The following is a 14598-nucleotide window of genomic DNA, read 5'->3' on the forward strand; positions in this document are numbered from 1 at the left end:
CCATCATTAGCTCTTCAAATCACAGGTTCTTCACCAGCAACAGACTATCAGTCTAGATTTTGTGTTCAGATTCAAAGAGTGACTTTTTGACACAGATGCACAAGTGTTACTGACTTAGTCAAGCTGACATATTTAATATATGTGCATAACGTGTCTTCTTTCCTTAGCATTGAATTTCACAATAGGCAAGGTAAATAGAATTGCTTCTGTATCAGATCAGTTAATGTAGTAGCTTATTATTCAGGGTGTTGACTTATTTTATCTTATTAGGAGTTCCTTAAGAAAGAATTCAGTGAAGAAAACATTTTGTTCTGGCAGAACTGTGAGTACTTCAGCCAAATCTCTCAGCATGACAAGAAACAGGTGAGAAATGTGTCAAAACGTTATCTGTTTTTCCATGACAATTTTCTTGCCACTGCACTTCTATACTCTTCATAGAGAGCCCTGCAGTACTTCTCCCAAGTGACTCTCTATAGGTTTTATGATCATGAGTGAAAATAATGATAAGGGTATATTTTGGTACAAATAAATATAAAGCCTTTATTATTATTATTATTATTATTATTATAATAATCATACCATCAAAAGAGTGCATTACATACAATAACAAAACCTACGTATCCTCTTTTTCACAGCCTCTTGATTTAATGTGAGCAATGCAGCTAACCACTCATTTCAAATTTTCAGTATTCGCAGTATTTTGCTTTTGTCCTGCCAATATAAATACTGCTTTACTGTGACCTACAATATGGTGTTGCAGGAACCATCAAGGGAAAAACAGTAAAGAAAAGAGAGAATGTGATGAGACTAAAAGGCATCTCAGAGGCAATCGCCAGTTTGTAGCAATCTGTATCCTCCCTCTACCTCTCATTCCTAGAGATTTAATAACCTCACAGCACATTTTTAAATGAAGTCCTACCAAGTACATCGGCAACCTGTTAGGGAACATGTTGCTAACTTTCAGTATTTTCAAAACGCAAAATCTTAACCTAAAACATTAAAACCAAAAATGCTGGAAATGCTCAGCAGGTCAGGCAGCATCTGTTAAGGGAAGCAGAGTTAATGTTTCAGGCTGATGTGGCAAAAGAACCAGAGACAATATGAGGAAAACGTTTTTGATGCAATGAGTGGTTAGTATTTGGAATGTACTACCTGATCGCATGGTGGATACAGATTGAATTATAGATTTCTAAAGGGAATTGGATAAAAAATATGGAGAAGAAGGAGGGTAGAAAGAGCCTGTGCAGACTATATGGGATGCATTTATGATTCATTCTCAACTTTTACCACTTCTAGATTTTGTTGCAAAAAATAGTTTTTGAATATTCAACCTGAAGCAGTGTATTGGCAAAATAAAGCAGTGCACCAAGATGCATTATGATGAAAAGACACAAAATATAAGCTTCTAATTTCAAATAAAAACAAAAAGTTTTGGAAATACTCAGCAGGTCAGGCAGTATCTGTGGAGAGAAAAGTTTCAGATCAAGATGACCTTCCATCAGAACTGAAGAAAAGTAGAAATGTAAGCATTTTTAATACGGTGGAAGGGGGACTGGGCAGGAAGAAAAAAAGGGAAGTACTGTGATGGTGTGGAGGGCAGGAGAGATTAAATCGCAAAAGGTTTCATGATGTAACAGCCAAGGAGTGTGGTATTGGATATAATAAAGAAACAAAGGTTGTGTCCTATATCAGATATTGCAGATTCCTTATGTCCTCATCACACCATACCCTCCCACCTATTTTTGTATCATCAGCAAATTTGGACTCATTACACTCTGCCCCCTCCTCCAATTCATTAATATAGATAGTAAGTAATTGAGGCCCTCAGAGCTCTACAGCACAGAAAAAGGCCCTTTGGCCCATCGAGTTTGCAATGGTCAAACAAGTACCTAACTATTCTAATCCCATTTTCCAGCACTAGGCCCATAGCCCTGTATGCCATGGCATCGTAGGTGAACATCCAAATACTTAAATGTTATGAGGGATTCTGCCTCTACCACCCTTTCAGGCAGTGAGTTCCAGATTCCCACCACCCTCTGGGTGAAAAGATTCTTCCTCACATCACCTTGAAACCTCCTGCTGCTTACCTTAAATCTATGCCCCCTGGTTATTGATCCCTCCACCAAGGGGAAATGTTCCTTCCTGTCTACCCTATCTATGCCCCTCATAATTTTATACACCTCAATCATGTGCCCCCTCAATCTCCTCTGCTCCAGGGAAAATAACCCCAGTCTATCCAATCTCTCCTCATAACTATAACTCTCCAGCCCAGGCAACATCCTGGTAAATCTCCCCTGTACTCTAGTGCAATCACATCCTTCCTATAATGCACACAATAGTCTAGCTGTGGCCTAACCAGCATTTTATACAGTTCCAGCATAATCTCCCTGCTCTTATATTCTATGCCTCAGCTAATAAAGGCAAGTATCCCACATGCCTTCTTAACCATCTTATCTACCTGTCCCGCTACCTTAAGGGACTGGTGGATATGCACACCATCCTCTGATCCTCGGTACTTCCCAGGTACTACCATTCATCATGTATTCCCTTGCCTTGTTTCTCCTGCCCAAGTGCATCACCTCACACTTATCCAGATTAAATTCTATTTGCCACTGATTAGCCCATCTGACCAGCCCATCTATATCCTCCTGTAATCTAAGGCTATCCTCCTCACTATTTACCGCCCCACCAATTTTCATATCATCCACGAACTTACTGATCAACCCTCCTACAGTCAAAACTAAATTGTTTATATATACAAACAGCAAGGGACCCAACACCAATCCCTGTGGAACCCTACTGGACACAGGCATCCAGTCACAAAAACATCCCTCGACCATCACCCTCTACTTCCTGCCACTCAGCCAATTCTTGATCCAATTTGTCAGATTGTTTTGGATCCCATGGGCTCTTACCTTAGTTATCAGTCTCCCATGTGGGACCTTATCAAAAGCCTTGCTGAAGTCTAAGTAGACTGAGTCAAATGCATTACCCTCATCTACACACCTGGTCACCTCTTCGAAAAATTCAATCAAATTGGTCAGACATGACCTCCCCTTAACAAAACCATGCTGACTGTCCTTGATTAATCCCTGCCTCTCCAAGTATAGATTGATCCTTGTGGATCAGCCCTACGGCCTCAAGAGAGACACGGAAGAAATAATCACCTACCTGTTTTCCTGTGATGTCACACTCTGGCTCTGACAGGTAGAAATAGGTTGAAGGGGTTCTCTGCCACTGATTTTTGCCTCCTGCCGCTGCGCTTCTCACGCAGGTCCGCTCTCTATGTGCTGGACCTCCCTCTGTCACCCGCCGCCACAGGAATGTTTTTCTTGGAGTAAAGAAGGCTGAGAGGAGACTTGATAGAGGTATTCAAAATTCTGAGAGGTATGGACAGGGTAAATAGTGAGAAACTGCTCCCACTCGAGAGCTTCAAGAACTAAAGGGCACAGATTCAAAATAATTGGCAAAAGGAGTAAAAGAGATGTGAAGAAAAATTTTTTCACCCAGAGAGTGGTTGGAGTCTGGAGTGAATTTCCTGAAAGGGCAGTGGAGGCAGGTTCAGTCGAGGTATTCAAAAGGGAATTGTATGGCTATCTGGAATGAGAGAATGTGCAGGGGAGTGGGACTAGGTAGAATGCTCTTTCAGAGAGCTAGTACAGACTTAATGCACTGAATGGCCTCCTTCTGCTCTGTAAAAATTCTGAGATTCTGTTTGAAGTGGGGGGGCTCGTAAAATGCAGTGTATGGCCTCTCCCTCTGCCCCTGACCTTTCTCAAATTTAATGGGGAGCATTGGAGACGTTGGGTGTGGTGCCTGCCCTGGGCCTATTGAGGCCCTTAAGTGGCCAATTAATTGCAGCTTTAGCTGTGCAGTTGATGTTGGGCAGGGCAGGGTGGAGGGGAAAAATGCTTTGCTCTATGTCCATCGGTGGCACCACCTCCCCAAGTCATCCATTTTGCTTTACCCTGCACCCCTTAAGTATTTATTGACTTGCTCTGTTAAAAAAATGAATCTAAAACATGTGTATTTGTAGCAAGTGGTTGAAAGTTTTAAGTTATTTGTCATATTGTGCATCAGCTGAATGGTAACTGTTGCTTGTGAGGGTTAAAAAAGTTACAATCTTTTTCACTTTGTTTCTGTATTTATTTTTTTAAAATATCCACTTGTTAACCACAGTAGCTGACTGATACTTAACCCCAACATGGTGAAATACATTTTACAGCTTTTTGTTCCTTTTGATTCCACTGTGTTTTACAGCTTTTGTATAGAGCTCGGGAGATCTACAACAACTTTTTATCCAACAAGGCACTTACACCTGTCAATATCGACAGCCAGGCACAGTTAGCTGATGATATCATTAACGCACCGCACCCAGATATGTTTAAAGAGCAGCAACTACAGGTGTAGTAATACAAGCAGAGCATTCATTCATTTACATAGTCCACTGATAAACTCTCTTCCCACTATTCCCTCGCTTTAAAATCAATAAATTGTGATAAGTATTTTGTAGGAGTAATAACATTGTTAAATAGGCCTAATTGCAGAAAGCATTTTACGAAGGAATTTTCCATAACCATAGCTTGTGATTTCACATACTAATCCTAATACGTGCATTGCTTTTACTTGTTATTCAATTGCAGTTTTTTTCTACACTTAAGTAGCATTAACTATGCATGCAAAGGTAATGTTATATCTTTGTTTTGATCTGAAAATAACTTCTGAGAAAGAAAAGACTACAATGTTTCTTTCCTCCAAAATAGATTTTTAACCTGATGAAGTTTGATAGCTACTCTCGTTTTCTGAAATCAACACTCTATCAAGAATGCATGTTAGCAGAAGTGGAAGGCCGCCCCTTACCTGACCCTTGTCGGGTACCATGCAGTCCTACCTCAAGGCACAGCGCCAGCTTGGACCGGTCCGACCATTCTACCCCAAACAAAGTACGTATTTAACCTTTCAACTCTTTTATTAATGTCAATTTATACATGACCTGAGTGTACTGGGATAGGATGAAAGAAAAAGAAAAACCCTTAGGATTCTCAACTTCTGGCCGTTATCTAGTGCTCCATGCAGAAAGTAAGAGTGTAAGTGAGGACAGGATTGGACTCGGCTAACCTGTCAGTACTCATTTCCGAGACTCAGATATGACACATTGGCACTTGAGTGAAGTAATGTGGGGTGTCCATGAAACTGCAGCCCAGCATGTTGCCTGTACCCCCAGAAAAGAAGGCAAGAAAATCAGGGAGGTGAGGGCTGGGAGCAGAACAATGAATTAAGGAAAAAAAACAGCCTTCAAAGATGAGCGAGTTACATTCTTGTTCTACAATCAAGTAAGAGGCTTAAGTCCAATTAATGTTGTCAGTTCAATGCAAGCAGCAAGAGGTTAAGAACATGTTTCAGTATAGCTACAAGAGCACCCTTCATTCCACTGCAGCCATATTCATTATTACTCTGTAGTCATATGGACTCAAAACATTAACTGTTTCTCTCTCCACAGATGCTGTCAGACCTGTTGAGTTTTTCCAGCATTTTCTGTTTTTATTTCATCATTACTGTAATTGAATAGCGGTGGAAACTGATATAATGCTAGATAACTGCATTCTTGATTTACTTTGGTGCAAGCCATTTAAATTAAATGTTGGCATGCATTATAATATGTGAAGATGAACTTTATGGAGAAGAGACTAATTCATATTGCATTGGTATTAATATAAGTAAATAATCATTTTAAAACTGCTGGAATTTAAAGTAGATCTGTCAGTATCTGTGAAAGAGAAATGTAGGTTAAGATTGTAAGTTTATACCATTCACCAGAATTGAAAGCTTAAAAGATATATGTGTACCTTTACAGGGTGCAAGAGGAGAAAATGATATGGGGTGGGGAGGGACAGCAGATACTGCAATGACCAGACAAAGTTAATAAATAGTCATTTGGTAGTTGTTATGACTGATGCAGTTGGTAAAGCGGAGTTATTTAAAAATCCCAGAGGGAAACTTTAAACAATTGTCATAGCCTATAATTTTAAGTGTTAATTTCGAGATGTGACTCTAAATTCAGGAATCAGACCACCAGTTCCCGAGGTTCTACGTTAAACTAAAGGAAACATTTTAATCATTTACACAGGTTCAAATAGATGTACACATGGCTACAAATTACTACTATCATAACTTTTAACAAATTCCCAAACTAATCTCCATTTAGGCAACAGCAACCCATAGACTTAACCAAACACCAGACAAAGCATTTTCACCGTACAAATTCAAAATGAGATTCTTTCACTTTGGTTGCTGCGGAGCCAGCTGGAGGCTTACAGCTGCCTTTTGACCTCACATTGCCTCTGCCCTGCACACCTGAAAACTACTGAAGTTGTACCTACCAGCCCCATTGAATGTTAATTCTCATTGTATCAACAACCTCTGAACTAAACCTCTCTATCAATAAAACCCCTTTCATTGTACCAACTTTATTAGTAATATAAACATATTGCTTGGTAGCTGCTAGAAAGGCATCAGTTTTCACCCCATTTCTTGAATGCTCTATTCAAAAAGAAATGCAAATGCACGCTCTCTCTCTTACATATCAAAACTAGTACATATCAAAACTAGTACCCATCAAAGCACCCAGACTAGCTGGCTTTAATCCAATTAAGACACACCCACAGACTAAACCTCTATTTTAAAAGAAAAATATTTTCCAAGAAAAATATTTTCCAAAATATTATATACATTAATAGCCTCATGACCATAGTATAGAACTTGTGTATTGCTGAAAAGAGAGACATGTCTAAGATTTCTGTCTTGTACTCATCAGGACACTTGCAAGAATACCAATATAAGGGGGAAAACAACAACTGTATGTGAAGAGAGTGCTGATTGGTTGGCAAGTGGCGGTGCCATGGAGAACACACCACTGATGGTGACTGACAGTTAGTTGCCAAGCATTGTTTGAAATTGACCCTGATTGGTCAAGGCATTGCCCTGAGGAATGGGTCAGCAAATGGCTCTCACTTATTTTGTTTAGCTGAAACAGGCGCAACATATATACATTTTCTTTCTGTCTGCAAAGAACAGGGCCCTGTGGATTAATATAGCTTCCAGTACACACAAATGCACCACATTGCAGGCCCAACTGACAATCTTAAATTGGTTGTCACCGTAATTGTTAGCACATTGAGGAGTATTTAGCAAATGTTGTCCAATCTTAGACGTGTCTCTTTTTTCAGCAATACAAAGTTAATAGGTCAAATGACCTTCAAACTAGTGAAGCAGCTCTGAACCTTCTTGAATGATACATATACATACATGCATATGAATTAGGAGCAGGATTAGGCTATTCACCTCCTTGATCCCTGCTTTGCCATTTGATAAGATCATGGCTGATCAGATTGTGGCCTCAATTCTACTTTCCTGTCTACTATCTAGTGACTCCTACTATTGATAATAATGAAATAGCAGATGCATTGGTTTTAATTTTCCAAAATTCCCTAGATTCTGGAAAGGTACCAGCAGATTCGAAAATAGTGAGTGGAGGGAGACAGAAAGCAGGAAACTGTATTTATTAGAATTCTTTGAGGAAATAACAAGCAACGTGGATATTGGGGAACCTGTAGATGTGCTGTATTTGATTTCCGGAAGGCATTTGGCAAGGTGCCACATCAAAGGTTACTGTACAAAGTAAGAGCTCATAGTGTAGTGGGTAAGATATTAGCGTGGATAGAGGATTGGTTAGCTGACAGGAAACGGAGTAGGAATAAATGGGTCATTTTCGGTTTAGCAAGGTGTAATGATTGGAATGCCGCAGGGATCAGTGCTGGGGTCTCAACTATTTACAATTTATATCAATGACTTGGATGAAGGGATTGAATGTACGGTAGCTAAATTTGCAAATGACACCAAGATAGGCAGGAAAGTAAGTTGTCGAGAAAGTAGAGAGTCTGCAAGGTTAAGTGAGTGGGCAAAAATTTGGCAGATGGAGTATAATGTGCGAAAATGAGAACTTTTCCGCTTTGGTAGGAAGAATAGAAAAACAATATACTATTTAAATGGAGGGAGATTGCAGAACAGTGCAGTACAGAGGGACCTGGATGTTGTTAGGAAAGAGACAGTTTAAGTTATATTTGTATTTGTGAGTGTTAGGAATGAGTTTTAGCTATAAAGTTTAAGTTTGATTTGTATGTCTGTGTGTGTGTGTTAAGAAAAAGGTTAAGTTGAGTTTTAGTTTCATTTTAAAAGGTGAAACCTGAGATTTAGTTTCCTTTTTGAGGGAGGTAGCAGGGCTAAAGCTGTTTGCATACCTGCATTTCTAATGTGTTTTTACAGTTGTTGAAGTGAAGTTAAAGCAAACACAAGAGTAGAAAAAACTGTGCTGTAGCCTAGCAATAGAGGCCCAGAGAGGTAGGCCCCATCTACACACACAGACAGAGAGAAAAGCAGTAGTTTGAGTTCAGTTGAAAGTAGTTGCCAGAGAGAGATGGGAGCAAAGGGACAGATAACAAGTCCCCAAGCTAAAGAAGAAAGTCCCCAAATCCAAGGGAATAGAACAGGAAAGATCCCAAGCAAACTTCCTAGCTAAAGGAAGGACATGGAAAAGGTCCTGTTGAGTGAAGTTAAGAGTGAGGTGCAGAGGAAGGCTCCAAGCTTAAAGGAAGATAAGCTGCAGGAAGCAGATTTAAAGCGAGAGGCCAGAAGGTTCAGAGATGCCTGAACATCTGTAACTCTTTGCTATGGGCATGTGAAGCAGTGGTGTACTGTTGATGGTAAAGTTGCTGAGAGTGAGTGGAAGAAAGCTTTGTAATTCAGGGGAGAGGAACATCGAAAGGAGAGTTTGAAACTCTGGAGGTAGACCCTTGTGGAAGGCGTATGAGAGAAAGGGTCGGTTTGGGAGAAAATTCCAAAGCAAGTTCTTGAAAAGTGGAGATTGAAAACCCTCGTGTGAAAGATGGAGTTCAGTGAGGCTGATTGGCTCACGTTGTGACAAGCATCTGGGGGGAGCTGATGAGATATTCATAGCATCTGTTTGGGGTGGCATCTGTCACTTGGTTTCAGAGTGTGATGTGCCTGACCACAGGCCGCCTGTTGGTTTACATGGATTATGTACTTACTGTGAACATGAGAGCATAAGCTTTTGTAATTTGTGTTATCCTAACAAATCTGTTTATATATGTAAAGATATAGTTTTGGGTGAAGGAGTAATGTTACCTGAGTTTTTCCAGGTATTTTTATTTTAGTAATGTAAAAAAGTTGAGCTTGTTTAATAAATGTTTTATTCTTTTGTTAAAAGTTCATCGGCTGGCTTCTGTGACCCTGTTCAGTAGCCACTCCACATATCTAAACAAAAAATAAAAGGATCTATCAAGCCAGCTTCCACCCTGGGATTAGGCTTGTCCAGTAGTAACATCAGCTGGGATCATAACAGTGTCCTGGTACAGCAAGTGATTAGGAAGACAAATAGAATGTTGTTGCTTATGGTAAGGGGAATGGAATATAAAAGTAGGGAAGTTTTGCTGCAGTTGTAAAGGGTGTTTGTGAGACCACATTTAGAGCACTGTGTACAATTTTGGTCTCCTTATTTAAGGAAGAGCGTAATTGCATTAGAAGCAGCGCAGAGAAGGTTCACTTGACTGATTCCTGGGATGAAAATGTTGTCTTATGAGGAAAGGTTGGACAGATTGGGCCTGTATCCACTGGAGTTTAGAAGAATGAGAGGTGATCTTATTGAAGCAAACAAGATCCTGAGAGGACTTGACAGAGTGAATGCTGAAAAGATATTTCCCTATGTGGGAGAGACTAGATCTAGGGGGCACAGCTTAAAAATAAGGGGTCTCCCATTTAAGATGGAGGTGAGGAGACATTTTTTTTCCCTGAGGATCGTTAGTATGTGGAATTCTGCTCCCCAGTGAGATGTGGACGCTGGCTCATTGAATATTTTTAAGGCTGAGTTAGATAGATTCTTGACTGACAAGGGAGTCAAAAGGGATAGACAGGAAAGTTGAGGCCACAGTGAGATCAGCCATGATCTTAAATGACAGGGCAGAATGGCCCACTCTTCCTAATTTGTAAGTAAGAGCAACAAGATCATTGGAAATAGCCATCATCCCTAAATTTCACTCTAAGTCATATAGCATCCTTAATTTTTTTTTCATTCATTCACAGGATGTGGGCTTCACTGGCTGGGCCAGTATTTATTGCTGATCCCTAGTTGCCCTTGAGAAGGTGGTGGTGAGCTTCCTTCTTGAACCGCTGCACTCCATGTGATGTAGGTGCACCCACAGTGCTGTTAGGGAGGGAGTTCCAGGATTTTGACCCAGTGACAGTGAAGGAATGTTGATATATTTCCAAATCAGGATGGTGAGTGACTTGGAGGGGAACTTCCAGGTGGTGGTTTTCCCATGTGTCTGCTGTCTTTGTCCTTCCAAATGGTAGCGGTTTTGGTTTGGAAGGTACTGTTTTAGGAGCCTTGGTGAATTCCTGCAGTGTATCTTGTAGATGGCACAAACTGCTGCTAATGTGTGTTGGTGGTGGAGGGAGTGAATGTTTGTGGATGTGGTGCCAATCAAGCGGGCTGCTGTGTCCTGGACAGTGTCAAGCCTCTTGAGTATTGTTGGAGCTGCACTCATCCAGGCAAGTGGTGAATATTCCATCACACTCCTGATTTTTGCCTTGTAGATGGTGGACAGGCTTTGAGGAGTCAGGAGATGAGTTACTCGTCGCAAGATTGCTAGCCTCTGATGTGCTCTGGTAGCCACAGTATTTATATGGCTAGTCCAATTTAGTTTCTGGTCAATGGCAACCCTCAGGATGTTGATAGTTGGGGCTTCAGTGATGGTAATGCTATTGAATGTCAAGGGGCGATGGTTAGATTCTCTCTTGTTGGAGATGGTCATTGCCTGGCACTTGTGTGGCACAAATGTTACTTGCCACTTGTCAGCCCAAGCCTGGATATTGTCCAAGTCTTGTTGTATTTGGACATGGAATGCTTCAGTATCTGAGGAGTCACGAATGGTGTTGAACGTTGTGCAATCATGAGCGAATATCCGAACTTCTGACCTTATGATGGAAGGAAGCCACTGAAGATGGTTGGGTTGAGGACACTACCCTGAGGAACTCCTGCAGTGATGTCCTGGAGCTGCAGTGATGTCCTGGAGCTGCGGTAACTGACGTCCATCTCATAACTCAATCATAACCATCTTCCTTTGTGCTAAGTATGAGTCCAACCAGCGGAGAGTTTTCCCCCTGATTCCAGTTTTGCTAGGGCTCCTTGATGCCACACTCAGTCAAATGTGGCCTTGATATCAAGGGCAGTGACTCTCACCTCACCTCGGGAGTTCAGCTGTTTTGTCCATGTTTGAACCAAGGCTGTAATGAGGTCAGGAGCCGAGTGACCCTGGCAGTGCCCAAACGGGGCATCAGTGAGCAGGTTATTGCTAAGCAAACGCTGCTTGATAGTGCTGTTGATTACCTCTTCCATCACTTTACTGATGGAGAGTAGACTAATGGGGCAGTAATTGGCCAGGTTGGATTTGTCCTGCTTTTTGTGTACAGGACATACCTGGGCAATTTTCCACATAGCTGGGTAGATGCCAGTGTTGTAGCTGTCCTGGAACAGCTTGGCTAGGGGTGCAGCAAGTTCTGGAGCACAAGTCTTCAGTACTATTGCCGGAATATTGACAGGGCCCATAGCCTTTGCAGTATCCAGTGCCTTCAGCCATTTCTTGATATTACGTGGAGTGAATTGAATTGGCTGAAGACTGGCACTTATAATACTGGGGACATCTGGAGGAAGCCAAGCTAGGGGATCATCCACTTGGCACTTCTGGCTGAAGATTGTAGCATATGCTTCAGCCTATCTTTTGCAATGATGTGCTGGGCTCCTCCACCATTGAGGATGGGGATATTCGTGGAGCCTCTTCCTCCTACAGTGAGTTGTTTAATTGTCCACCACCATTCACAATGGGATGTGGCAGGACTGCAGAGCTTAGATTTGATCCGTTGGTTTTGGGATCGATTAGCTCTGTCTATCACTTGCTGCTTATGCCATTTGGCACTCAAGTAGTCTTATGTTACAGCTTCACCAGGTTGACACCTCATTTTTAAGTAACATAGAAAATAGGAGCAGGAGATAAGCCATTCGGCCCTTCGAGCCTGCTCCACCATTCATTATGATCATGGCTGATCATCCAACTCAATAGCCTGCTCCCGCTTTCTCCCCACATCCTTTGATCCCTTTCACCCCAAGAGCTATATCTATCTCCTCCTTGAAAACATACAATGTTTTGGCCTCAACTACTTTCTGTGGTAGCGAATTCCACAGGCTCACCACTCTGGGTGAAGAAATTTCTCCTCATCTTAGTCCTAAGTGGTCTACCCCGTATCCTCAGACTGTGAGCCACCAGTTCTGGACTCCCCCACCGTCGGGAACATCCTTCCTGCATCTACCCTGTCTAGTCCTGTTAGAACTTTAGGTTTCTATGCGATCCCCCCTAATTCTTCTGAACTCCAGCGAATATCATCCAAACCGACTCAACCTCTCCTCATATGTCTGGTAAACCTTCACACTTCCTTTATAGCAAGAACATCCTCAGATAAGGAGGCCAAAACTGCACACAATATTCCAGGTGTGGTCTCACCAAGGCCCTGTATAATTGCAGGAAGACATCCCTGCTCCTGTACTCGAATCCTCTTGCTATGAAGGCCAACATACCATTTGCCTTCTTTACCACCTGCCGCACCTGCATGCTTACCTTCAGCCTTCAGTGACTGGTATACGAGGACACCCAGGTCTCGTTGCACATTCCCCTCTCTCACTTTATAGCCAATAATCTTGCCTTCCTGTTTTTGCTACCAAAGTGGATGACCTCACATTTATCCACATTATACTGCAAGTATGCCTGGTATTGCTTTTGGCATGCCCTCCTGCACTTCATTGAACCAGGGTTGATCCCCTGGCTTGATGCTAATGGTAGAATGGAGGATATGCTGTGCTATGAGGTTACAGATTGTGTTAGAGTGCAATTCTGCTGCTGGCCCACCGGATGCCCAGTCTTGAGTTGCTAGAGGTGTTCAAAATCTATCCCATTTAGCACTGTGGTAGTGCCACACAACACGATGGAGGGTATCCTCAATGTGAAGGCAGGACTCTGGTGGTCACTCCTACTGATGCTGTCATGGACGGATGCATCTGCGGCTGGCAGGTTGGTGAGGATAAGGTCAAGTATATTTTTCCCTCTTGTTGGTTCCCTCACCACCTGCCTATGACCCAGTCTAGCAGCTATGTCCTTTAGGACTCGGCCAGTAGTGGTGCTACCGAGCCACTGTTGGTGATGGACATTGAAGACCCCCACCCAGAGTACATTCTGTGCCCTTGCCACCCTCAGTGCTTCCTCCAGAGTTGATGTTGAGGACTCCCAGGGCAACTGCCTCCCGACTATTTACCACTGTGCCGCCACCTCTGCTGGGCCTGTCCTGCCCGTGAGGCAGGACATACCCAGGGTTGGTAATGGTGGTGTCTGGGACATTCTCTGTAACATATGATTCCATGAGGATGACTATGTCATCGCTCCTAATTTTGGCACTAGCCCCCAGATGTTAGTAAGGAGAACTTTGCAGGATTGACAGCCTATTCCGGTGCCTAGGTCAATGCCAGGTGGTCCATCTGGTTTCATTCCTTTTTTGTGACTTTGTAGCGGTTTGTTACAACTGAGTGGCTTGCTAGGCCATTTGAGGGTATTTAAGAGCTAAGCACATGCTGTGGTTTTGGTTCACATGTAGGCCAGACCAGGTTTCCTTCCCAGAAGGACATTATTGAACCAGATGGGTCTTTACAACAATTGACAGTGGTTTCACGGTCATCGTTAGACTTTTAATTCCAGATTTTAATTGAATTCAAATTCCACTATCTGCCGTCGTGGGCATTCGAACCCGGATCCCCAGAGCATTACCCTAGGTCGATGGACAATACCACTATGCCATAGCCTCGCCTTGGGCATATATCTCCATTCATTCATCGTCACTGGATCAGCATCCTGGAATCACCTACTGTGGGAGACTATCAACATGGGATGTTAGCAACTCATTGGAGTTTAGAAGCTTGAGAGGTGACCTTGTTGACACATAGTCCTGAGAAGGCTTGACAGTGTTGATGCTAAGAGGGTTTTTCCCCCTTATGGAGAAATTAGAACCAGCAGACACAGTTTAAAAATAAGGGGTCTCCTGTTTAAGACGAAGATGAGGAGAATATTTTTCTCTTGAGTGTTGTTGGTCTGTGCAATTTTCTTCCCTAGAGAGCAGTGGAAGTAGGGTCATTGAATATTTTTAAGGTGGAGTTAGATAGATTCTTGATTGATAGTGAGTCAAAGGTTATGGGAGATACAGAGGAAAGTGTTGAGGCCGTATTCAAATCAGCCATGACCTTATCAAATAGAAGAGCAAGCTCAAGGGCCAAACGGCCTACCCCTGCTCCAAATTCATATGTATATGTATGATTCAAGGAGAAGGTTCACCACTATCTTGTCAGATCAACTAGGATTGGTCCATAAATGTTGACTTGCTGAGAATAAATATATAAATATAAATGATGGAAAAGGTTTTGAAAATTGA

At 42.2% G+C, this 14598-nt stretch overlaps 1 protein-coding gene across 1 annotated transcript in view; it reads left to right on the top strand.

Moving 5' to 3' along the window:
• Positions 1-14598, top strand: part of rgs12b (regulator of G protein signaling 12b) — a 246381-nt gene that overhangs the window by 133710 nt on the left and 98073 nt on the right. Inside the window, exons 6-8 of the mRNA XM_078556924.1 lie at positions 271-363; positions 4261-4404; positions 4764-4943. Coding sequence (XP_078413050.1) covers positions 271-363; positions 4261-4404; positions 4764-4943 — 417 coding nt within the window. The remainder of the gene's footprint in view (positions 1-270; positions 364-4260; positions 4405-4763; positions 4944-14598) is intronic.

Source organism: Cetorhinus maximus, chromosome 2 (assembly GCF_964194155.1).
Source record: "Cetorhinus maximus chromosome 2, sCetMax3.hap1.1, whole genome shotgun sequence".
NCBI lineage: Eukaryota > Metazoa > Chordata > Chondrichthyes > Lamniformes > Cetorhinidae > Cetorhinus > Cetorhinus maximus.